The sequence below is a fragment of the Rissa tridactyla genome, chromosome 1, assembly GCF_028500815.1.
Source record: "Rissa tridactyla isolate bRisTri1 chromosome 1, bRisTri1.patW.cur.20221130, whole genome shotgun sequence".
NCBI classification, from domain to species: Eukaryota; Metazoa; Chordata; class Aves; order Charadriiformes; family Laridae; genus Rissa; species Rissa tridactyla.
This window is the reverse complement of record NC_071466.1, coordinates 211,670,510-211,695,881: the sequence shown is the minus strand read 5'-3', so window position 1 is coordinate 211,695,881 and position 25,372 is coordinate 211,670,510. Positions and strand designations below refer to the sequence as shown.

The window sequence follows — 25,372 nt, the reverse complement described above, 5'->3', positions numbered from 1 at the left end:
TTTTACAGCAGTTTAAGGAAGTGCAGTTTCCTCTGTGTTTTTGCAGGCTGTGTTTATCCAGTGCTCCCTTTGCCTGTCTGCCCTCTCCCCAGCCCCGGTGGGCTCAGGCTGCGCTGAGCCCCCCTGTACCCAGGTGAGCATCTGCCGTGGAGGGAGCACCCATGGGCAGGGGTCCCGAATGGGGCTCTGGAGACCTGGGTGCTACCCCAGCACCGTGTACCGGTCAAACAGGGTGATGCTGCCTACGAACGGTCAATGGGGTCCGACTGGTCTCACCTGGACCCCATTTTCTAACAAAAGCCTTGAGGGGAAGTCCGTCTCCCCATTTCTACCTATTTATTTGCGTGGGTGTCTACATGGCTTGTAGTAACAGCCGTCAGCCCTGGGCTGGGGTGGTGAGGGCTCTTCCCAGGGCGAGCAGGCTGAGTTGCAATTCAGGTGGAAGCGTGCCTGGCTCTGGTAAGCCTTGTGGGCAACTTGGGAAGGTGGCACTTCGTGGCTGAGATGTGCCTGTCTGCTCTCCCATGGCCTCATTCAAGAGCCGCTTGCAGTGTTAGGGGTGGCTTCTGCTGAATCCCCCTTGGCTTTACCCACGTCTCCAAAATTGCATTAGACTTGGTGTTCCCACCCCTGCCTTTGCTGTCTCGATCTGTTTGACATCCTCACCTTGTCACACCTGGGGAATATTTCATCACCCCCCCCCTGCTTCTGCCAGCCTGGGGGAGCTGACACTGCATAGCTGCACCTCATTAGTGGCCGTTTGGTCACCACATGGAAAATTAAACAAGCGCACGGGGCTGGGGGGTGCTGCTGCCTCTGCCCTCCCTGCAGTGCTGCTGCCCAGCCTATGTGCAAGCCACCTCCTTCCCCTGCCCTCCGAAAGTTCACCTGTGCCGACAGCGTCTGCTTCGGTGGGCAAGCCTTGTGCTTGCGTTGCCTGCCTGCACAGTCCTTGTGTCCTTCACTCTTCGTAGGGCTTCGTTTCCCCAAGCCACATCCCACCAAGCTGAGCCTGGGCATCTCCCAAAATTTGCCATTCCCCCTTGCCAAAAAAGCTTTGGCAGGGACATTCCCTGGGCAGTGCCACTCCTGCAATGTGGATGGCACTGGCACAACCCTGTTATCACCATTACAGGGCTGCTGCGGCCCCACGCACAGCCTACACACCCCATGCTTTTCTGAGCCAAGATCCTTTCCAAGGCTTGAGCCTATAAATAATCCAGGAGCTTCACCTCTCGCCCAGCTTTGCATGCTGCTGCCCTGCTTTGTTTCAGAAAGGGCTGTGCCGTCCTGCCAGCCAGACCTGCAGCCACCCGATACAGGCTCCCTTGGGATGAGCCTCCAACACAGACTTCCAGAATTACCCTCTGGAGCGACGGGTGCAGCCGAGCTGAGCCAGCAATCCTATTCCAGCTGCTGGCACTCGCCAAAACATCTGCCTCGCCTGCGTCGTGCTTGTTGATGGAGCTGTGAGCAGTTCCCGGCACGTCGTTTGGGAATATAAATTGAGTTCCTCTGAGCTGGAACCACCTGCTTCAGATAATTTCTTTGGCAAGGAGTTGTCTTTCTTACTCTTCATCCAGGATTTTTCTGCCTCCCACTGCTGCCAGCCCTACCCAGTAGCGTGGGGGGGTTGGTACTGATGGGTGGGAGTTAGGTGGACCCATGGGGGAAATGCCATCCTGCTGCCAGAGCACAGCAGAAGGCAAATGTGCTGTTTAAACCACATAATCATAGAATCACAGGCTGCTTTGTGTTGGAAGGGACCTTTAAAATTCATCTAGTCCAATCCCCCTGCCATGGGCAGGGACGTCTCCCACTAGACCAGGTTACTCAAAGCCCCATCAAACCTGGCCTTGAACACCTCCAGGGATGGGGCAGCCACAGCGTCTCTGGGCAACCTGCGCCAGTGCCTCAGCACCCTCACAGAAAAGAATTTCTTCCTGGTATCTCATCTAAACCTACCGTCTTCCACTTTGAAGCCATTATCCCTTGTCCTATCACTATATGCCCTTGCAAAAGTCCCTCTCCAGCTTTCCTGCAGGCCCCTTTCAGATACTGGAAAGCTGCTATAAGGTGTCCCCGGAGCCTTCTCTTCTCCAGGCTGAACAACCCCAACTCTCTCAGCCTGTCCTCACAGCAGAGGGTCTCCAGCCCTCTGAGCATCTTTGTGGCCTCCTCTGGACCTGCTCCAACAGGTCCACGTCCTTCCTGTGCTGAGGGCTCCAGAGCTGGTGGCAGCACTGCAGGTGGGGTCTCACCAGAGCGGAGCAGAGGGACAGAATCCCCTCCCTGGCCCTGCTGGCCACGCTGCTGGGGATGCAGCCCAGGATGCGGGTGGCTTTCTGGGCTGTGAGCGCACATTGCTGGTGAGCGTTGAGCTTCTCATCCACCAACACCCCTAGTATCCATTAAACACGCCTGAATTGTTGGCTGACGAAGCAGAGCTGAATACCACCCTGGGATCATGCCAATTGGGCACCCAAAACTTCAGCAAATGGGGAAAAGCAGTTTATACACCCAATTGCTCCGTTGGGAAATAGGTGTAACGTCAGCGAGGTGCTCTTGGGTCTGCAGGTGAGATACCCTGGAAGAGGCCACGTGTGCTTGATGCAACCGCTCGTCTCCACAGGGATCACCGCTGTGCAATGGTGTATTTTTCCCTTTGGAAAAGCAAAAATAAACCAAACTCAAACCCCTCAGCAGCAGTTCGGTGGTTTGCTCTCCTTGAGGGGCTGAATGGGAGCGTGTTGCCATAACAGTCTCACAGCAGAGGAGGAACCTAAACATCTCTCTCGCATCCAGCCCAGCCAGCTGGGGGGAAGCAAAGTTGGCTGAGCCAAGCCCGCAGGTGGTGACTCCCCAGAGAAACTCCTGGAAAGCACCCGATTTACATGCAGGGAAAGAGATGGAAAAATTTTTTTCATGGGGACAATTGGTAGAGCTGCCAGGAGGTGAGACCCCTCCGGTGGGGTCGGACCTCCCACCGTGCTGGGATGTGTGGGGGTGAATGGAGGTATTGGGGCTCCCTGAAGCCTCTGCACCCCCAAATGCAGCCCTGCGGTGGTGGGAAGTGCTGTAATGTGGTGCTACGCATCCTCCTAAAGGGCTTTTTTTCCAGCATTTAAAAGAAAAAAAACACCAAAACACACAGGGATAGCAACGATCACGCCATTCAGTCTTCCCATTTCTCCATTTCTTTCCCATCCCCTGCATCCCGCTGCCCTCCCCCCACTGCAGCCAATTCCCAGAGTATTTTCCCAGGACTTGTGCCTGGGATTGGCATTGAGTAAACTCTCCGTGGCAGCATCCGCCTTTGCAGGAGCTCATGCTCGGGTGGTGGGATAAGCCCGTGGCAAGGGGTGAATGCTGGGGGCAGCTTGGGGGTCCCTGGGGAGAGACGTCCCTCCAGGTGAAGTGTTTTCCCGTGCAGATGGGAAAGCAAAGCCCACGTACCGGCAGGCGGCTGGCACGGATGGGCAGCGCTTGGGGGGAAAGCAGCGGAGCAAAAACCAACCATCAACCCCGGCAACGGCCGCTTTGATTTCCAGAAATGCAATTAACACCCGCCCCGATGCAAGTCCCTGCCGGAGAGCGACCCAGCAGGGAAGAGCAGCTCTTCCCAAATGCAAAGTGTGGCCCTGAGCCCCGTCTGCCGCTTGCTTGAGTGATGCCTGCAGAGTCCTGGGAGTCACTGCAGAGCCAAGTCTGAGTGTTGTTTTTAACTCAGTTATTTGATTTAATCCAAGCTGTAGAGCCAAACCTTGCTATGACTAATATTCTTCTCACTATCCATATGCCTGCGGTGTAACTAATGGGTCAGGGAATGGATGTGGGCTCCAAAAAAATGTTTGTTGTATTTTCTTTTTGGTAGGTTTAATCCAGGTGGCTCTGCAAAAACGGGTGTGAACATCAGAGGGTGAGGAGTGGACGTGGGATGGATGGACTGGAGCAGAGAAATGCAGGGAGCCACCGGTAGGTCTGCTTGTGCCTCACACTACCACCAAACATCAGCCTCAGGTGCACCTCCTGACACTCAGCAGGTACCCCCAGGGACAGAGCGATGAACCCAACCCAGTCTTCGCAGTTCGGGCAAAGGCCACAGGCACTGGAATGGCTCTTGCTCATAGAATCATAGAATCACAGAATCACAGAAGGGTTTGGACTGGAAGGGACCTTTAAAGATCATCTAGTTCCAACTCCCCTGCAGTGAGCAGAGACATCTTCAACTAGATCAGGTTTCTCAAAGCCCCATCCAACCTGACCTTGAATGTATCCAGAGATGGGGCATCTACAACCTCTCTGGGCAACCTGTTCCTGTGTCCCACCACCCTCACTGTACAAAATTTCTTCCTTGTATCTTGGCTATCATGCCCAAGGTGATCTTGGTGGTGCATAGCACAGGCAGGTCAGGGTGGTCCTACACAGCTGGTGGTGCCGTCTTGCATTGCACCTCCAGCATCCCACCCAGTGGGACCATTGGCATGACTGGGATGGGCAGGGTTTGCTCTGGTGGACTCCCCAGTGCCAGGAGACCCCTGCAATGCTCACAACATAGTCTAAATATCCTTGTTGAGTGAGTTGACTGCTATTAGAAGCAAAGATAATATTTTGGAGGTGATCTCCTTGAACACGTGAGGATATTCCAGCAAGTTATAGACTGAGGAGGCAGAGTTCGGGGTAGAAAATTGCTTTTAAGCTCAGCCGTTTAAGATATCAGCGTTAGTTTTGCTTCTGAAACTTCCCGAGTGTGAGGAAGAATCACCTCGCCCACCCACACTCACTAAATATTTAGTCATTTTTAACAAGTTAAACAAAGCCCTTTGATTGGATTTATGCTAATGGCTCCTCTGTAGGCATTTCTGATTCATTTACATTTCATTTTAAAATTGCCTGTGTACATTGCTGATTCTCACCAACGCCATTAGCAGATAAAAGGAACAAGTAACGGGTCACAGACGCCACAAGATGGCAATAGTTGAAGAGCAATTTGTTTCTGGAGGAAGAGATCTGGGGTTTGCCGGCAAACCATCCCTGGAAGGGCACCGCGCTGCCGGTGCATTAACCTTCGCACTTGCAGAGAGGTTTGCGTCAGATGAAAGCAAAGTAGTTTGTGCGCGGGGTGGGTGGGTTCATCTTCCTGCCCCCGGAGACAGGGATGGAGGAGGACGGAGAAGACGTGAGAGATGTTCAAGGTCGGCCCAGCAGTGTCCTGCCTCCTGGTTTCGCAGAGCAAAACTTACAGTGTGGAACACGGGTGGTTTGCGCGCCTGGAGATGGAGCTTCTGAGTCCTTGCTAAGGGTGCAAAGGTTGGGTTTTCCTGGGTCCGAGCCTCTTGGGTGGGGGGCAGCTGGGTGCGTTGCTGCATCGACCTCCTGCACACCTCTGGCAACACCTGATTTGTGGGGTCAGGAGAAGAGGTCTCAGCCCCACAGCACGCCCAGACCCAACATGGAGGGTTTTGCAGTGGATAGGAGCATCACTGACTCTGCAAGAGGGCTAAGACCCCGGTCAAGACAGGCCGCTACATGATTGTTCTTCACTGTTAGATCCTGTATGACCTACAAACTGCAGTGATGGGGTTCGTGACTTCTGGAAGGCCTTTGATACGGTACCCCCCCCCAACACTCCAGCCTCTAAATTGGAAAGATTTGGGTTTGATGGTTAGACCGTTAGATGGATAAGAAATTGTCTGAGTGGCTGCGTCCAAAGAGTTGCAGTCAACATTTCAATGTCCAAGCGGAAACTAGCAATGAGTGGTGTCCCTCAGGGGTTCATATTTGGACCAGTACTATTTAATATCTTCATCAATGACATAGATAGTGGTTTCTAGAACATCCTCAGCAAGTTTGCGGGTGACACCAAGCTGAGTGGTGCAAGTTGATTTGCTAGAAGGACAGGATGCCATCCAAAGGGATCTGGACAGGCTTGAGGGGTAGACCCATGTGAACCTCATGAAGCTCAACAAGGCCAAGTGCAAGGTCCTGCAACCCCTGGTATCACTGCCTGGCCCTGGCCGTGGGGCTGGATGGAGACCCCAGGGGAGGCCACACCACTGGGATGGGTGCCAGAAGCCTTCATGTGAGGGACCTGTGTCCAAGGCAGGAGTCTCTGCTGCTCTAAGGCTTCCCCAGGCGGATGTTAAATGAGAGATGGGGGATGATCCATCACTCTCAGTGAAGGGCAGCAAAGGAACCATGCGGGACCTCATTGCTATAATAAATGTTAAATGCAAAATCTATGTTAATGCCCTGGGTTCGGCACATTTTATGGTCTCCAGGTGATGAAGCCAGGTGATGCCCCTATGGGCAGAGGAGCCAGGAAATGGAGAAGGTCTGGCAGCAGCATCCAAAACTCCACCTCCATGGGATGCAGCACATCCTGCTGTGTCCTGGCTCCCCTCCCTGGGGATCGGCAGCACCTGGGTGTCCAGGTAAATTTTATGCAAGCAAAGGGTGTTTCTAACCCCAATGAAAACCCCGTTCCTTGCAGGGCATCCAGCCCAATCTGCCCCTTGGCTCTCCCCACAGCATCACCCTCGTAAGGGCAGGGTGGATGGAGAGGGAGGAAGCAGATACCCCACCGCTGCTGCCAGCATCAGGCAAGGCAATGTGCGCTCCAGGGAGGTGGAGGTCTGTGGGCTTTGGGGACCAAGCCATCGCCAGAAAAAAAAAGTTGAGAAAACCCAGGGTGGATGGTATCACCATTCTCACCAGCTGAAAAGCGTGTCGGATGCTGTGGGCAGGATCTACCACTGCTGCGTCACAGCGGCAGGAGGCAGAGATGTGGCAGTGGGGAGAGATGGGGTCTGAGTGCCCGTGCAGGAGCTCAGGGGATGGGAAATAAGGGCGCGGAGGTCCAGCTAAGAGCAGAGCAGTTTACACGCGTCCCCTGTGCCGCGATGAATGGAGACATGAGATACAGTCAGTGAATCCTGAAATCTCTCAGGATTAAATGCTTACATTAATCTTTGCTTTCTCTAAGCCGCAGTAACAGCAATAGCCACAAGCTGGTTCCAGTCCAGATCCCTCCATGCTAACTTCACAGCGACTCGTCAGGGAGCTGTTACGGGCTCCCAGCATCCTGACACGCCAGTGTCCCCCTTCCTTGTCCCCCTCCAGCCCACGCTCGCTTTTACCTGGTGCCTCCATGGTGGTGCCAGGCGTGGGGCAAAAGCGGAGCAGGGATGCTGTGGGGTGGAAGCGTTGCTGCCAATGAGGTTTTTTGGAAGTCTCCTTGGACTGATTTCACTTGCCACAGTGCGGGACCACCTCCCAGTGTGCACGTGCCATCCGTTAAGATGGTTTCCTGAACGATCCTGGGGCAGGGAAGGTCCTCGAAGCCACCTGAGCATCAGTGGATGGCAGAGCTATGTGGTTTGGCTTTTTCCATCCACCCTGACCAGGCACCACCTGAAGACTACATTTCTCCTGGGCACACTGGTGATAGGCACCACCAGGGGACATACCTGGCCATGGTGACGGTTGCCACCCCAAGCTGCCCCACAACCAGGCTCCAGTAGGAGCCATGGGCCACCATAGTCCTCCAACATGTGATGGCTCTTGCTGGGGTCTTCACCCCATGCTGGGTGGTAGGTTTGGGGGCAACCATGGTGGTGTGAACACTTACATGCAAAGTTACACTGGGATGAGCTGCATGGGAATGCAACCATCAGCGGACCATTCATCGCCCCAGACCTTCAGGAAAGATTATGGACCAGTTTGGCAGCTTTTGGGCCCACAGTCCAGCTAATGGCCTGCTACCCACCACACCAGTTCATAACCCTTGCCAAACCTCCCTCCAAAGGGTCTCACCGAGCAAGGGTGAGACAAAGCAGACCTTGGCCGTGGCCCAACATTTCCAGCCACAGGGCCTTGCTGCTCTACATGAGTGGATTCGCTCTCTGAGCAATGTCATTGCTATTTGGTAGTTACCTTCCTTGCTCTGCTGCGGTGATGTCTTCCAGGGCTGGAGGGCCACAAAGTCAGCTCGAGGTGGGCTTGGACATCCTGTGAGGACTCCTCCTCTGAGAGCAATTTTTGGAGCAAACCAGCTCATCTGAAGGCAGCTGCTGGAAAGGTCGAATGGATGGTACGTGGGGTGAGCTCAGTGCACGCATCTGCCCAAGGGAGCAAAAGGAGCAAAGGGCAGAACGTGGGTCATGAAGCGCAGCCTCTTCTCCTCTTACCACCATCCCTCTGGTCAATGATTACTTGCAATTACAAGCTCGAATTACGTCTTTGTTCCTAATTAGCTCCCTTGCTCATCCTGATTCCTCTATACCTCTGAGGATCTGGGTGGAGGAAGGAGCCAGCACAGAAACACAAGGGGTGTGTCTCCCCGATTTCCAAATTCCCCAAGTATTAGCTATTTTCTGCCCCCGTTAGCAGTCACGTGTGAGACATATGCATGGAGGGGAGGGGAAAAAGCTGATGGAATTCTTTCTTTTTTTTTTTTTAAAGCCCAGAATCAATGTTTACACACCGGAGCTAAATTATTTATACACATAATGTTATAGGTTTCACATCAGTGGCTTTTATTAGCATTCGGCGGATGAGAAATCATACCTGACCTACTTGTACAAACCCCTCTCGTGCCTCTCCACGATGACAGCGTGGCGGGGCAGGGGTGAAGGTGCTCGCCCCCAGCCTGGCTGTGGGGATGCTTGAGCAGTGGGAGAGCCAGCAGGGGGAGAAGGGATGTCTCAGCATCTCCTACAAGGCACTTTTCTGCTTTAGATTTGGGGGAGAATGTGCAACAAGGGGCTTATTTTTGCCAAGTCTTGCAAAATCCTGGCTACACCTGTCTCTCTCTGAGGATGTGGCAGTGGTGGAGGGTGGCTGCTGTTGGCATGTGGGTTTTTCCTGGGAGCGTCCCTTCTCTTCCCCAGCGAGGGAGAGATGTGCTTCCCAGCAAGCAGCAAGGCATCACCATCTCAGCACAGGCAGGTTTTTGGGGGAGAAGGTTTCTCTCCAGGAGGGGTGGCCGTGTCAGGACCACCCATCCCCAAACTGCTCCTGCGTGACAGCACGTTTCCCCCAAAAGACTCAGCCAGCCATTTCTAAACCGTGTCACAGGCACTTGAGATGACTTTCTTCTTGTCTCACAATTAATGCATTTTTTATAAAGCCCAGGCTCTGGTTTCCTTTCATGTTAGCAGGGCGATATCCTTTTTCCTCTTAAGCTTCAGAAGGATTTTTTTTCACCCAATGTATTAATCTCTAGTGTCCTGTACACAGGCCAGAGGGACACACTGGCCGAATGGCCCCGCGAGGATGCTGGAGCTCGGCTGGAGCCCAAGTGTGGATGCTGGCAACGGCGCTTGCTCCACCCCAAAGCTGTTTCAGCAGGTGAAACCCCAACCTTGCAGCAGAACTTACTGGTGACTTGGCAGCACAGATGAGATTTAGTGCCTTGCAAATCCTGGCGCGCAGCAATATTTCTCATTCCTAATCGTATCTTAAAGACGGGCATTGCACTTAATGTTACAAATAATGGTGTATTAACCTGCCCCCTGTTTAAAAAAACCAATCCAAACAAAGCCGCGCTTTTGGGGATGACTTGCAGCGCAGAGCAGGTGAGTGAAAGTACTTGTTGTTTTTTAGGGAAGGATGGATTTGTTCCATCAAGCTGGAAGATGCCTAATGGTGTGAGTGATAAGTTGCATTCAGATCTGAAGCCAATTTGTGGGCACGTGGAGGGAGCCGGCAGCTGCTGTTGACCTTGGCAGGCTGGAGGAGTGGGGCCATGTGAACCCCAGGAAGCTCAACAAGGCCAAGTTCGAGGTCCTGCACCTGGGTCGGGGCAACCACCAGTATCAATACAGGCTGGGGGATGAAGGGATTCAGAGAGGTCCTGCCAAGAAGCACTTGGGTGTGCCGGTTGATGAGAAGTTCGTGAGCCAGCAAAGTGTGCTCACAGCTCAGAAAGCCACCCGCATCCTGGGCTGCATCCCCACAGCGTGGCCAGCAGGGCCAGGGAGGGGATTCTGCCCCTCTGCTCTGCTCTGGTGAGACCCCACCTGCAGTGCTGCCTCCAGCTCTGGGGTCACCAACGTAAGAAGGAGCTTATAAGACCTGTTGGAGCAGGTCCAGAGGAGGCCACGAAGATGATTAGAGGGCTGGAGCCCCTCTGCTGTGAGGACAGGCTGAGAGAGTTGGGGTTGAAGGCTTCGGGGAGACCTTATAGCCCCTTCCAGTGCCTAAAGGGGTCTTATAAGAAAGACGGAGAGAGACTTTTTACCAGGGCCTGCAGTGACAGGACAAGGGGCAAGAGTTTTGAACTGAAAGAGGGGAGATTAGATTGGATATCAGGAAAAAATTTTTTAGTATGAGGGTGGTGAGACACTGGCCCAGGTTGCCCAGAGAAGCTGTGGCTGCCCCATCCCTGGAGGTGTTCAAGGCCAGGCTGGATGGGGCTTTGAGCAGCCTGGTCTAGTGGGAGGTGTCCCTGCCCATGGCAGGGGGGTGGAACTAGGTGGTCTTTAATGGTCCCTTCTCACCCAAACCCTCCTGTGACTCTAGGATTTACTGGCTCTTTCAGTGCTCCCCAATGGGGCGGGACGGAGCTGACTCACACGGGTGGAAGACGTGCTCCAGGCTTCAGCTGATCCGTGCAGCCACCGAAGTGTAAGGGAAACTCTCACTAGACTTTTTACCAGCAAATTTACCCCTAGCGCTCCTTATATAAAGCAGAAAAGGTGTGGCGAGCCGCCCTTTCACTTCACTGGCTCCTTGTAATCGATGGAAGATTACCAGGAACATGTTTTTGCAGGAAATATTTTCTAAGGCTAAACAACATTTCACGAGGGTGTGATAATAAATTACCAAGCATATATCTTTACAGCTTCTCCAAATTGTGAGTATTGGTTTGTCCTCCCTATGTGTTGTTTCCATAGAAGCAGAGCTTAACCTTTTAAGTGCAGATTATAAAGGCACCTAATTCAATTAAAATTAGACTTCAAGCATATCAGCACTTAATACTCAAGAGTTATTATACAATTGGATATAGATGTTGTTGTGATTGGCAGGCAGCAGGGTTTCTGTTTCAGACAGCTGAAAAAATGGTATTGTGGTGGTGACATTTAAGGTTTTCCATGCATTTCCTTATGTGGTCCACTAATTGCTAGGGAATTCCTCTGAAAGGTGGGAATCCGGCACAGAACACAGGAACACACATGCAATTAAAGTTATTTATTGTAGGTTTTTCTCTTCTGAACTGACAAAGAGGGTTTCCCAGAGATTGGTAACACGACACAATGTTATACACCATTTCACAACTAGTCCCTTGTCGCTTTATTAAGAACATAGTAATTTAAAAATATCTAGATATTTACATATTAATAAAACATATATACAGAAGATTGAGACATTTTTACCTAAATATGGAATGATTTTTTTTTCCTTCTCTCTAATAAACCCTATAAAAAGATTTCTGAAGAAAGTCTGAACAGTAGTCACAGTAAGTAAACACAAATGCAATCTTCCAAATTTACAAAACGCTGATTCCGTTGCTGAAGGGTTACGATACGGACACGACGGACCGGCGTTCCCTGCACAATGCAGGCAACTCCGAGCCACGAAGGAAGAAAAGACTCAAATTTTTAAAGGTTTGCAGTGCACATTCGATCTACTCCACAGTTTCAGAGAGAATAAGGTCATTCCTAAAAGTCCACGGTAGGTGGGCGGGGAAGGGCTGGGAGCCTTGTTTCTCAGGTGCCGAGAACCAACCGCTCCCGTTGGCTTCGGCGTCATTTGTGGGCGTTCAGTGACATCTGAGAAACAGGCTTTAGGATTGTTAAAAAAAAAAAAAAAAAAAAAAAAGAGATTAAATATTTTTTTGAAAACCATCCCACTCCGTAATAGCACTTCTGTTGAGACACTCAAAGGCCAAATAGTTTCCAAAGAAAAAAAGATGCACCTAAAACGTACACAGGGAAAGGACACACAATGGTGAAGGCTCTAGCAAGCTCTCCCTCCAATTGCAGGAAACACGCTCAAACCGCCTGGTGATCGATAGATGTTGCAGATAAGACCTTCTAGACTTTTTCCCCAACATTTTTAAAGTGAATTTAGTGCTGATGAAAGGTGCAGAAGTGAAGGTTTGCGTGGAGGGCCACGTACGATTCTACCTTAGCCCTGACCTGAAAGGAACCGACCCTTTCAATGTCGAAGAGGGTAGTGCAATTTCTTGATCGATTCACTCATCTTAACTGCTGAAATATCAATAGAGTGCCAGTCAAAAGGTGACTTCTAGTTGTTTTTTTTTTTAAATAGGTGAATATTGTCGCCAAGGGTAGCGGTGGAAAAATCACAGTGTGCAGCCCCTCTTCCTGGAAATCGGCAAACTAATACGTTTTGAGATTGAGGTGGTAGGGCAAGCTGGGGGGGCAAAGCAAGGGGAGAACCCCCCCCTTGCACCTCCAGCAATCCACACTACAAAGATGCTCGGGAGCCACCCCACTAGGAGCATGTAGGGGAAATTGTTTGAGGAATAGCTTCTCCTTCCTATAACTAGGAACCCGGGCACTGCTGGGAGGAATCCTGCTTTATTTCCTGCTAAATCCAGCGAGGACTTTTTAATCGCAGCTGCATATTGCTGTTATTGGTACCACCGGGAAAGGAAAAGTGGGTCTGCAGAAGCAAAGACCTTCGTCAAGTCAAATGCTCATGGAGCCCCCGGGGTTGGTGATGGAGACAGATGCCACCCTGGTCCCCGGGGACGGGAAGGGTCACCCGGCTGCGTATTCACCTCCACGGGGCTTAAGACAAAACACTGCTGGCAAGCATACAATCACATGGAAAAATACAATCATGGAGGAAAAACAAAGGCAAGAGAACGTCTTCAGCGTGGATACCCCGCTAATTAAATAATGCATTGGATACGGCGGGAAATCATCTTTAATTAAGATGAAGAACAGTGAAGCAATCTGGCGGTTTCGTTATCTGAGGTTACATGGAAAATGCATGACACAACACAAACTGGAAGGGAAAACGGTGTGGACGTCCACGCCTTGCGGTACGCTGACGCTCTCGCGCCGCTCCTGTGGGAACATTAGTCAAAGGAGAGGATGTTTCTATCCGCTAAAAACACTGATGCGGGGTGTGAAATTCAAACCGAAAAATCTGGGTTTGCGTCTATCAGATGATCTGTTGTGGTGTCGAAAAGGCTACCTGAGGGAAGAAAGAGTTTGAAGAAATCAGTTTAAAAATATAAAAATTTAAGTAATCAGTAATTAAAAAAAATAAACTAAAATGATGGACATTACATATTTGAGTTCTAACATTAATCTGTGACGGGGCTGAACCGCTGGTGTGTACGCAGGCAGCGGCTGCTGAATTCCTTTTAGAGTAGAGCTCAACTGGCTAAAGAAAAGCAAATTAAATAGATTTTTTTTTTTTTAATACAGAATTTGCCAGCAAAGTTTTTCACGCAACATATAGCGCACCCCACTTCAGATGTAAGGCGCCGCATTAGACTTCGGCACAAACCGCACGGCGACGCTCACCCCTTTGAAGCTACGGTTCTGAAGAAGTGAAAAAAGCACCACTTGAATTTTAAACTTCAAGTACGTACTTTGGGATCTTCTTTGGAAAAAAAAAAAACCAACCCACCACTCCACAGCAGGCTAAATGCATATGGCAGAATATATATATCTATATATACACAAAAAAAAGGTGCACGCTATGATTATATCCCATCTTTTTTAAAGCACTTCAAGAATGTGCTTTCTCTAAACAGAACAATGCAAGATGGACAGAAGAATTACACGGAGAGCGCTAAGAACACAGGGCAAACAGGAGACAGACATCAATCAGCCTGAGAGGCAAATGCAACCCAATGAAAAGGGAAAACTCACACAATCACACGCTGAAAGGATAAAGATTTATATTACAATAAAGGATTTATATTTAAGGTTTCGAAAAGGTTTTTTTTTTTTATTTGAAGTTTCGTTTTCTTGATATTGTATTTCAAGAGAAAAGGATACAACCTATATAGAATTGGATCGTTGCTGTTTTCTTATCATCGGTTTCTTTACCAAGAGATTGCTCTCATCTTTTCACAAAGCTGTATCACCCCTGGACCTGAGGATTGGGATGTTAGTGTTTCGGCTTCTTTTAGGGATATAAAAATTCTTTCTCATCTTGAAATTAACCCAAGTGTGGAGAAACTCTACAAATGCTCAGCACAGCTGTGGTCCAAAGCACGGATATAAGAAGGGCGCTCTCATGGTCCTGGGCTACATGTATCTTTCAAATGCAATTTTGAAGATGAGGATTCAAGAAAAGGGTGTTGCAGCTGGCTTATGTTTGTTTCCACGTGCAGAACTTATGGGTCATGCCTTCCTTTTGTGGCTTTTTTAAAAAAAGAAAAAAAATCACACCGCAAAATCCAGACGCTTTGTGGAAATTGTAGACCAAAATAAGATGAGCCTTTTCGCAATACCAACGGAAAGAAAGACTCTAAAAGCCGCCATATCTTCATCCTCATAAAGATCTATCTCACACCTTCCAGGTTCCTGTATCACGGAGAAACTAATCAGCCTTTCCACTTAGTCCACGGTAATTACCCCCGGAGCTGTCTGATCTGCCTCAGCTCAGGACTGGACACAGCCTTCAGCTTTCGGTAGGTGCAAAAGCTGAAACTGTGGAAGACCTGAGCTTTGGTAACGTTTGTTAGAGACAATTCTTCTAGTCCTTTCCTGAGCTGTATCTGTCAACGTGCCAAAGTTCCCAGTGAGTTTAACTGCCACAGAGTTCTTCCAATTTACTTTAAACACCCTTCAATCAACAGCTTTTAAAGCAAAGGTCCTCTCGGCGTTGAGGGTGATTTTAAAAGAGGAGCATGATTTCTGCTCAGAAGTGCTAAAATATAATTGGGCAAAAATGCCTTCCTTGGGTTTATGAGGATGGACCAGCTCCATTTTTTTACAAGGCTTTTGAGTTCCCAAAAGAGGATTTTGAAAACAAAACACCCCCTGCTCTCCTCAAAGCCCAGGACTTTGGTAACCGTGGGCACAGAGGGAGCAGGTTCGAACCCGGGTGTACGCGCCTGTACCAATTAACTGTCCTCAGAGCACGGTCCTGCCGGCACCAACGGAGAGACACCTCCAAACACGACCCCAGCTGATCTGACCTTCTCTCTGGAAACAGCCCTCTTCCCACCGACGACGAAGAGAGCCGAGAGCAACCGCGCTTCTAAGAGAGGTGTCTCAAATGAAGTGTCAGCCACAGGCTGCGATGTGAAAAGACGCAGGTTGAGGCGTTTCAGCATCGGTAGTCCATTACATACCCAGATCTTGTTCATAATGTCGCCAGCGCACATGTATGTCGGGCGCTTTTGCATCACAAGTTTGTTCAATTCTTGAAGACCAAGAGAGCAACCATCTTTCATAATTAGCTTCCATACCCCACCTTTTCTCCCCATCCAGGCTCCTGTAAGACCCCCCCCCTCAAGCAACCCAGTTTGGTCTGGTTTTATTCTACCAACACACCAGGTTAACCACTGATCACAGAATCAGAGAATTATTTAGGTTGGAAAAGACCTTTAAGATCATTGATTCCAACTATAAACCTAACACTGCCAAGTCCACCAGGAAACCATGTCCCTAAGTGCCAGGTCTACCCATCTTTTGAATACCTCCAGGGATGGGGACTCAACCACTTCCCTGGGCAGCCTGTGCCAATGCTTGACAACCCTTCCAGTGAAGAAATTTTTCCTAATACCCAATCTAAACCTTCCCTGGCGCAACTTGAGCCCGTGATTTATCTGATATTAGCTGTCATCCGCAACCGAGGCCGACTGCGCCAGGCACCGTACAAACACACAGTCAGAGAGGCTCTTCCCCAAAGATGTTTCAAGCTAAACAGAGAAGACAGCTGAACAAACTGCATGAAGGCTCTCTTTAAAGAACCTGTCAGTAAGACCCCTTTATAAAACCAGCTGTACTAAAGAGAGGGAAAGACCTTTGTAAAAGTTATATCCCACCTCTTTTGCTACGCTCCTTGATAGAAAGCATCTGTATTTTGGCGCTCTCTTATAGTTACTGTCATTATACTGTCTGTACATCACTTTAAATCATTTGCTTCTAAGAACAGTATGATATTACATGGATCCCTACTATAAAGAGGCACTCGCACACATACAATAATGGGTGTGAGTCAAACGCTTGGCTTACAGCCTGTGAGCATCACCTCCCCCACCAATGCACACTGCAGCCTGGTTTATTTAGGCGTCTTTCCACAGACGGTACGGAGAGGTATACATGGCAAAAGAAACATTTCAGCTCCAAAACTGCATGCATGGGTGCTCAAAGGTGTACGAGCAAGCAGGCTGCAACGGTGATCTGCCGTGGAGTGGAAAGGGAGTTGTCTTCTCTACCACAACCATCTTAGCACGCTCATTTCCGTCACTGACGTACGACGCAAGTAGTAACTACAGAAACCGCTCGAAGAAAAGCACGGCAATCCGATAATTCCGCTCCTTAATACGATTACCAGAGCAGTGAAAAGATATCACTACGTCACATCAGCAACCTTTATGAGGGTCCACTTGCCACAGAATTGCTTCCCTCCCTGATAAAAGAAACGAACAGGATGTCACTTGGAAGGGACCTTTCAAACCAGAGCTTCCTGCGTCTATTATCACAGTCGTACCCTGAAACACACCGTGGCTGGCCAAGAAAGCAGCACGGCGGCTCGCAGTCAGCGCGTGCTCCCAGCCCCCGCTGGGCCCATGCCAGAACAAGACTATGGCTGCTTGTCCTCCCAACTGCTTCCCTGGTCCTATTCCTTAGTAACTGCACGTGCTCCGACAGTGGGATTTCAACCGACAGCGCTCCACGGCTGGCAGCTGCTGCTCCGGCACACAACGGCAGTGTGCGAAAGCTCCTTCTCCAGCCCTTACGCAAGGGAGATTAGATTGCACAAGAGACAGATGCTGCGATGGTACCAGTACTCGCCCGACCACCCCGCAGCCTCCATGCGCCCAGCAACCCGGTACCAGCCCTGTCCTGCCCTTCACAGCAATAGCATCGCCGATCTCCAACCACCCTTAACTGTTACACTTTAGGAATATGATAAAAATGCACCGTAATCCATGACCCTTATTTGTCTGCTCAAGATGTTCCCTGCTTTTTCTTTGGCTTTGGGGATAACAGGCAGCATCTTGGTGAAATGACAGGGAAATGACCCTGAAACGCAGGGAAATGATCTTCTCCCCAGACTCTGGCCCCACTGGATTTTCAGAGGACGGCAGCTCAGTTCCCATCATCCCACCTATTGATGGACTGACTCTACACGAGAGGGTGCTTCAAACTTCAGGCTCAACCTGTCTTGATTTCAACACCACGTGCAACAGCGTGTAAAAATCTTATTTCCCAGCCCACACGGCCGCACAGCTACGTTGCTGTTTAGCAAGTGCCAGGCTTTTAAGGCAGGGTGGCCGCACTTCAAGAAAAAGTAAAACATTTAAACAGCATATAAATGTCTTTGCAATCCTTCTGCGAACCCGGGATATTATTGCTAATACCTTGGACAACCGAAAAGATGCTCCAATACAAATTATTGTGTCTGTCCCTACCAATAACTCTGTTAAGAATTCAAAAAACTCCCAGAAAGAAACCCCAGGGATGAGCACAAGTCCCCGTCTGGCTTAAGAAGGGTAACTTACTGGCCTTATTAGCTTAGCTGCTACTATGAACCTTGAGGTTTTATGAAAATGAAATAGAGGGGGAAATTGTAAGATTCTGAAGCATTTGTTTTTTAATACAGGCCATTCAAAACTTAAGATAGCTGGGTCCTGTGTGCAATTACCCGACTGTATATAGCTCACCAGGATTATTGAAAACTGCTGCTGTGCCATAAATAAACAAATACACACATTGGAAGCTGATAAAAATTTTAATGCATTTTACCTGTTTGTAGTAGAGAAATGTCCGGCTTCTCATCACAGTCAGTTGCCTCTGCTGATTACAAATACAAACAAGAAATCTCATTACTTTTACTGAATATGGGAATGCGATTAAAAAGCTACATACCGCGGAGTGATTTTGCATTTTCTATCTACTTTCCTCAGCTGCAATTTGCTATTGCTCAGTTAAAAACTCACTGCTTGGAGGAAAAGGTTGTATAATAAAAATGCAAACTTAGAAGAGGGAGTTGGGTATTTAGACGCAGTTGTGACAGCAATGGGCTGGAGTAACGCTTGCTCTTTTTAATGTTTCAGGATATCCAGATGATAAAAGGAGTTGCGATCATTTGATAAAATCACGTAAGAAAAGTCCCCAGCGGTCCCTGGAGGAAGAGTCCCTCGGGCTGCTACTCCACCCTCTGACAGCTGCCATCTTCCAATGCCTACGGGGAAAGCACCAATCCCCCCATTTCTGCACCCAAACTCCCCGTAACCACAGGCAAGCTCATTCTGCGGGGCATAGACTTACTAGGGCAAAATGTCTTCAAAGATGCAGGTGGGCACCCGGCGTAATTCCAAAAGCATGTAACCACTCAGGTACACGGGCAATTACAGCGTATGTAGACACACGTGCTTTCAACACACCGCTCATGCAAGATCATTTGATTTAATTTAGCCCACGGTGAAGGAAGGCTAAAAGCCCAATTTGTTCATCTCATATTTGCCACAGGGCAAGGGTATGCATTAAGATAGTTACTTTGGCTCAGCAGATGTGCAGTGACTTGTTAGTCTGTAGTAGCCTGGAGTGCGCCCGTGAACCCCGAGTAAGTTATAGGCGTGTAACAGGAAATCGGCGCCCAACCTACACAAGCCCTATTCAAAATCCTATTACCTTTATCTTCAGCATGATATGTAAGGCCTTTAAAACACAGTGAGATCTTTGAGAGCACTTAAGGTGAGGTGTGGTCCTCACACAAGGTGTGGTCCTAAAGGACCAGCCCATTACACTGTACATGGTCAGTGTGGCGGATATACATCCGCTCACATCCATTCATTCACTGCACGGTATCCACAGGTATATATCTGACCAAGGCTACAGAGGTACGGAGCAACTTAGTTCAGCTCCCACTTGAAATTAAACTAACTGGCCTGGTCATCTTTATCATAGCTCGATACACAAGGATGTTGAGTTGTTGCCTCTATGAGGAAACCCTAAGAAGAACTAACCCGGCTGCCGATCTACATTAGTTTCCTTCCTCCAGAAACTCCTGGCTCTCCATCCATGGACCAAGAGGTTGCTCTCTCTCCCCGACGTGCATGGATGTCAGATTAGTTTTTAGCTATACACTCTCTACTCAGTTCTGCAAAATCAATTGAACTAAAGAAAACAGAAATAAACAAAGAACCCTAGTACTAAGCAGCTTTCCTCCCATGGAAAGTTTAAATGAAGAGCTCTGGCAAGTACACAGCACCAACCCGCAAGTGACTCTGTGCCTTGCACACAGGAAGGAACGGGTAGCTCAGTTAACGGGAAGAGTTCACCTACACTCGTTTGAATCTGGAGCGGACTCCCAGCGATGGAAGGACTGGATGCGCAAGGGAGGAGACAGCATAGTGAAACGAGCAGCTGAGAAACAGCCAGCAGGACATAAACGGCTTAAAACATCAAGAGTGACAGTCTGAGGCCAACTTCTAGCTACGTTACGAAGAACCACCAGCACGGCTACTCAGCATACAGGAGATGAAGCTGTAACCGGCCCCTTGGGTTGAAAGGACCCAAGCAATGAAAATGGGGAAAGCCAGATGTGAGCGCTGGCAATGGCCTGGAAAGTCTTTCCTCTACCAATAGCAGGGTTGGTGCCAACCAGGCCGTCCACTCCAGTGATAGGTTTTCTGGAAATCTCAGCAGCGACTCTTGAAGCAGCTCTAGAGATGCGGTTATCTTTCTGCCTAACTGCTCTTCTTACACCTGGCTAAAACCAAACTCAGAGGAAGACAGTTATACAGAAAGAAACAAATGCAAGCTAGGAATTACCCCGCTTTCAGAATGTAAAGACTTGAGTCTCCAACTTTGCAGAACCGGCTTTGTTGGTAACCAAGTTACCTGGCCATTTTAATCTGGCACAAGACTGACAGATGAGGTCCAGCTCTCCACCAATTGTTCCAGTCCCGCTCCTCATGCCAGCACGAACGTTTACATGGTCACCAAGATGAAATCTAGTTATAAACTGACAACATCACCACATGAATGCTTGCGCCAGTGCCAGAAAGGGAGTGGAAGCACAGCAGATGCCCAAAGAGCCTACTCACTCTTCTCAGTAGCTGCCTGAATTTGTTTTATGAAACTGGATGTGTAACCGCAGCTCCAGGTGAAGTATGACACAAAGGCACGACAACCACCCCGACCTCCTAACATGGATGTAAACCACCAGGTTCTCACGTGTCATTCCAAGCAGGAAAGAAGGTTTGCCTTTGCCAGCCGCACCCAGAGACTGCCAGCCAAACTTCTACTTCTCTTGAGCCAGCTTGCAAGACAAGGCAAGCAGGAATAGATCCCTCTGTGGGAATTCGGAGACTCTTTTCTGTCCTTTGCTTAGATAGAGCTCAGTAGCTCTTGCAAAACTATCCTGGTAGTCGCTTCCTTAGAGTGTCCGCATGTCCCCCCTCCTAAAAAAACTGTTTAGCTTCTGATGTACGTGTTTGTCTGCCGAGTGTACACTTGCTGTTTTGCTCCTTGGACAGAAGTACACGTTTGCTCAGGGCTGGGGAGATGAATGCAGCAGTTGCTCGTCTTAATATTGCTATCTTTATCTACGTTACTGGCACTGACACAAAAGCACCGTACCACATGTGGAACTCGCATCCTACATCCTTCCTGGCCCCATGCATATTGCTAAGCAAAAAAAATCAACCTGGTCTCTCGCAACATGTAGATACTGTATCAAAACCACAAACCAGGGAAATCAGAAGGATGAAGAGAAATAGAAAGCCAAAAAACCTCATAGGAGACAATGGAAGCGACAGCTTGAACAAGGATGTGGGAGAAAAGGCCCGTTTCCAGAAAAAAGGTAAGCATTTTTTCCTTCCTTCATTCACACTATTTTACACTGTAGCAAGGTAACATCAATTTTGAACAACAAGTCAAGGAAGAAACGTCACGGCATGTAATTTATTTCAACTAATCCTGCCTGAAAAATTCTAGCACGTTTTCTAACATCGCCATATTTTCCTTTATGGAGTAGGGCAATCAAAAGCTCCCAGGCTATGCAGAAGGTAATCACTTCACATGAACAGCCCTTACCCTGCGTACTGCGGGAGTATTTCTCATACAGTATCAGCTTTCCTGGCTCTGCAATGGATGGCCGCTGCGGAATAATGGCTCACAGCCTCTTCAAAACATAAAAAGGGAGGAAGAACTTACTGCGAGAGCTGTGTGGCCCCTGACCTTCTGCTTATTAACGGACGGAGAGTTTAGTAATCAAAAGGCTTGGATGCTATGTCTGGCACAGAGGTGACGTGAACAGCGAGTCAGTTCCTTCTGTTTTTACCCATTTTAAGATCTCTGTGCTAATGGTCGACCATCTCCCTCTGTGCTGCCACTGCCAAGGCCACCAGCCACCTACCCATATTCCCTTTTGCAGGGTGAAAAGACCACACCGTGGGAAACCCGCCGCCGTAAATTACAAAGCAATTTGCATTGCAATTCATGCTGCTTTAAGAGAGGGAACCTATGCACATGCCTCTTCCCCTTTGCATCCCATCCCAGCAGCCAAGAAGGTTCAGCTCCTCTGCTGAGAGAAGGCAAACCCGGCGCTATGAAGCCGTGCCCCAGCACGCCGTGCTGTTGGCATGAAATGGGACCAGTAGTCAAGGCTGAAGAATATTATCATACTCTTTAATTTTAATTATAACATCTGTTTGTAACATTAACCTCGCAGTCTCTTCTCCCCTTTGTGACAGCCAACTTGTGAAATTTTGAAAAGACTGAACAAGGCCAATAAAAATTTAATGGCAGTGACAGCTTTATTCTCAGATCTAACAAATAAAAAAAAACCTACCCAAGTCTCAGATCTCAGGCAATAATCTAAAAGAACTAAGAAAAAGCCAAAGCAAAATAAATAAATTAAAAAAAAAGAATATTTCCAGCTATGAAAAATATTGTCACTGATTCAGAACTTAAATGAATTTTTATTTGGCTTAGGATAACAACCTTTCAAAATCTACACAGGAGAACTATTTTCTAGAAAGCAGAATTTTTAAGTGTTTTTTTGATCAGCTTTCCAAGTAGTGAGCTTTTCTGTCCCTAATTCTAGGAGATGAGCCAAACATGATAAATAAGGTTGAAGCTGGACAGCCTCTACGATCCGGTGATCACGATTTCATTTAATTTGGAAACACTCAGGAGAGTACGCCCTACAGAAAGGTACGAAAAGCAGATCCACCCCACTCGTTTGCTAGAATTCTCTGAAATTATTAATATCACTGAAAGCTAGAGCAGGATTTACGTTATCAGACTGAAATAATGTTTCAGAGGATAAAGGGGAGAGGGCTGCTCGTGAACGCAGTGTCTCACTGCCTGGTTCAAAATGAAAAACTAATCAGAGGATGTACTAAATGGCTCAGGGGAAGGCAAGGAGGAAGGAAAGGCTGCCCCTCCTCTCTTAAAATTTAGCCCAGTTTAGGGGTGACTAAAAAGTTGCCTTGTGGCTTCTGTAAAATAAATGGATCATCTTAAGCTTTTTCCGTATGAAGCCTTACGACATTACGCATTACATTGCGCATTACGACAAACGAGAAACCCACGTAGATAAACCAGCGCGATCAGGCAGCAGGGAGACACATTGGCTCAGAAAGTCTTGGGTGAATTTAGCTTAACGCTGTCTGAGATTTGTTCTTTGGGCACCTTAGTCTATACCCACAAACTTAGCCGGCATGCTTCAGTGAGCAAGTGGAGACAGAACTAAAAGAGAACGACCTGCGAGCACGGACACCGAGGACACTTGCTCGGAAGGGCTCAGCCTCTGCGCCATCAGCCACACACGGACTGGGAGAGCTCAAGAGCTCATCTGGAAGAGTGACAAGTCCCATGTCTCAATGTCTGCAATGCCCATAGTTTTCAGATTCTTAAAAGCTAAGTTTTGCACTGTGAAGTCCTGGGACCCCTTCTCACAGCAGATCAAACCTCCCTCCATGCCTGCCCTCCCCTCCTGTTTTGGTCTCTGTAAGTCACACAGAGCTGTAACAATTTCGGTATGGCTTCACAACGAATAGTTAAAATGTGCATAGTTCCCACACAACCACTTTTATATCAGGATAAAGCTGCTGAGGGCTGTGAGACTACGCCAGCGAACACCACAACACTCTTCCCTGAGTCCTATAGACCTCCCCAGGCATCTGCTAACAGCCATCGTTGGAACAAAATACAGGACTAGACGGATCTATCACCTAATCAGTCAGTACTAACAAATCTTAGTTCAACAAGATGAAGATGTTACTGCACCCAGCTGTCTGCTCCTGCTACCTACTGCTCTGCTGTCACAAAGGCTGTGGAAACTTCTCATTTGCTTCAGTGCAAGGCCAGGTTGGGTTAGCTTAAGCCACCAGTGGAGATGGTAGTGGACAGTAAGGTGCAGATGGCCATGGTGGTCCATTCAGTCGCTCCAAAGAGCACATCTCCCTGTGGTCGCATGTCAGAGAGAAACTGGTGCACTTCAGGGAATGGCCAGTAAACTAAATAAGTCAAAGTAACTCAAAAAAGAGCCTTTCTAGCAATCCAGTTACCACAGACTTTTTTTCCCAGCAAATAAACCTGAGGGGCTGCTAGGTTCGTTGCTGCTCACTACTCATTCCCATACCGGTTAACGAGTTACCTTCCCTCTGCATGCAGAGACAGATTTTGGAACCTATCTTATTCAGTCGCACTATACTCAGCTTCACTTATTTTTCTTCATAGTCTTGCTAGCTTAGAGACAATATCCTCTGATTAGATTCTCCCATCCTGAGAAAGGACCAGAGATGGAGGTGGCCCCATTTGAAAGGCAAAAGCTGAACGTCATTGTCATTTTAATTAATATCCTGCAGAGCCACGAAGAAAAGCAAATAAAAAAGGATGAAAGAAAATAAAAATCAAAACAAAATTAGGTCAATCCTCTTTCCCAAGGGATCTTCTGCAGACAGCCCAAGGACCCTCTGCTCCCCACATCCCACACGGCACCCTTCATCTTATCGAAGCCTGGCATCCCACTTCCACCCTCCTGTCCTGGGGGGTGGACACGACAGGCAGCCTTGGAAGGGGCAGAAAGCAGTCCCGTTGTACAACACCATAATCTGACACTGTCTTTAACAAGATTATTTTGTATCCCTCCCTCCTCCCTCCCCCAACACGCATAAGAAACCCTTTTTAAGGCCAGTGCTGGTTTGCTGCTCTACTCAGGGAAGCTTATGAGACTGAATAATCTGCATTTTTTTCTCCCCTTGTGTTATTTCTGTCTCTGGGTGTTCCTCATTTTCCTCAGTCCTGTGCTTTTCCCTCCTGGCATTAACAGAGCTCTAGAGAATGATTTCAGATGCCAGTCTAAGTGTGTGCTTCAGCGACACAGCTTTGGACAGAAAACATTGGCGCTCTGAGACAGGGAGCTGGAGAGGACGCTCCCTGTGGTCTTGCTCATTCCCCCGTAGCCACGGGGACCACCAGCATCCCCTGCGGGGCCACCAGGTTTCCCATCCTCTCAACCCGTGGATGCTAACAGGCACTTAATTGTGGCGATGGGCAGAAGGGAAGAGGGGAAAAGGCAGGCAGCTAAATACGGTAACAGTGAAGGACCGTGTTTAAGGATGTTGGCACAAATGACGTGCCTCAGACAATGGTGTCAGATGCTCAGAGGGAGAGATGGGCAAGAAATACGACCACGAGAGCACCTTAAGAAAACACTAGGATGAGGAAGAGTAATTGAAGCCTTGTATGAAGAAAGCCCCTTGTAGGATAGGAGGCATGAAGATGGGAAGGAGACTAAGGTTCATAAAGTAATTACATGTCTTTTAATCAGAGATATTGCTTTCCCACGAATTCTATTGGGGATTTCGAGACTGCACTTTGCTGTTCGTCGCTGGTGCTGAGACCTCACCAGCTGCGTGCTGTCGGGGTGAAAGCTCAGCGCTGAGCCTTCACCCCAGGCTGGTCCCAGCCCCAGGCAGGCTGGTTATCCCAGCCCAAACTGAGCAGCTTTGCTGCAAAACCCGACCACCATTACCTGTTACTCACTGCTGGCAAGCTCCCTCCCATGTACTGCAGAACCTTGCTGGCACAACCAGGGTGCGTGGGGTTTTGGGGTTTTTTTTGCTACAGTGATGCTGATTCTTTCGCAAGGAATGTGAGAAAACTCACGTACCCTTCCAGACACATATGGTTTAGAGGGAAAGGTCATTTGGGTTATGTCTTAACAGTACGGTGAGTGGCTTGTC

The 25,372-nt window shown here is 48.8% G+C and overlaps 1 protein-coding gene and 1 long non-coding RNA gene across 6 annotated transcripts in view; one reads left to right on the top strand and one right to left on the bottom strand.

The window, feature by feature from the left end:
- Positions 1-50: 50 nt before the first annotated feature.
- On the top strand, positions 51-18,319 carry LOC128905199 (uncharacterized). Its single transcript, XR_008464769.1, has 3 exons — positions 51-133; positions 3,875-3,975; positions 18,227-18,319. It is a non-coding gene; the product is annotated as an uncharacterized LOC128905199 (long non-coding RNA).
- BEND7 (BEN domain containing 7) overlaps positions 11,158-25,372 on the bottom strand; it is a 47,691-nt gene continuing 33,476 nt past the window's right edge. Inside the window, exons 8-9 of one of the 5 annotated variants that reach the window (XM_054190823.1) lie at positions 17,916-17,966; positions 11,158-11,786 (exon numbers count right to left, since the gene is read on the bottom strand). In XM_054190823.1, coding sequence (XP_054046798.1) covers positions 11,596-11,786; positions 17,916-17,966 — 242 coding nt within the window. In that variant the 3' untranslated portion in view covers positions 11,158-11,595. The other 4 variants (XM_054190784.1, XM_054190795.1, XM_054190804.1 and 1 more) reach the window with 4 other exon arrangements.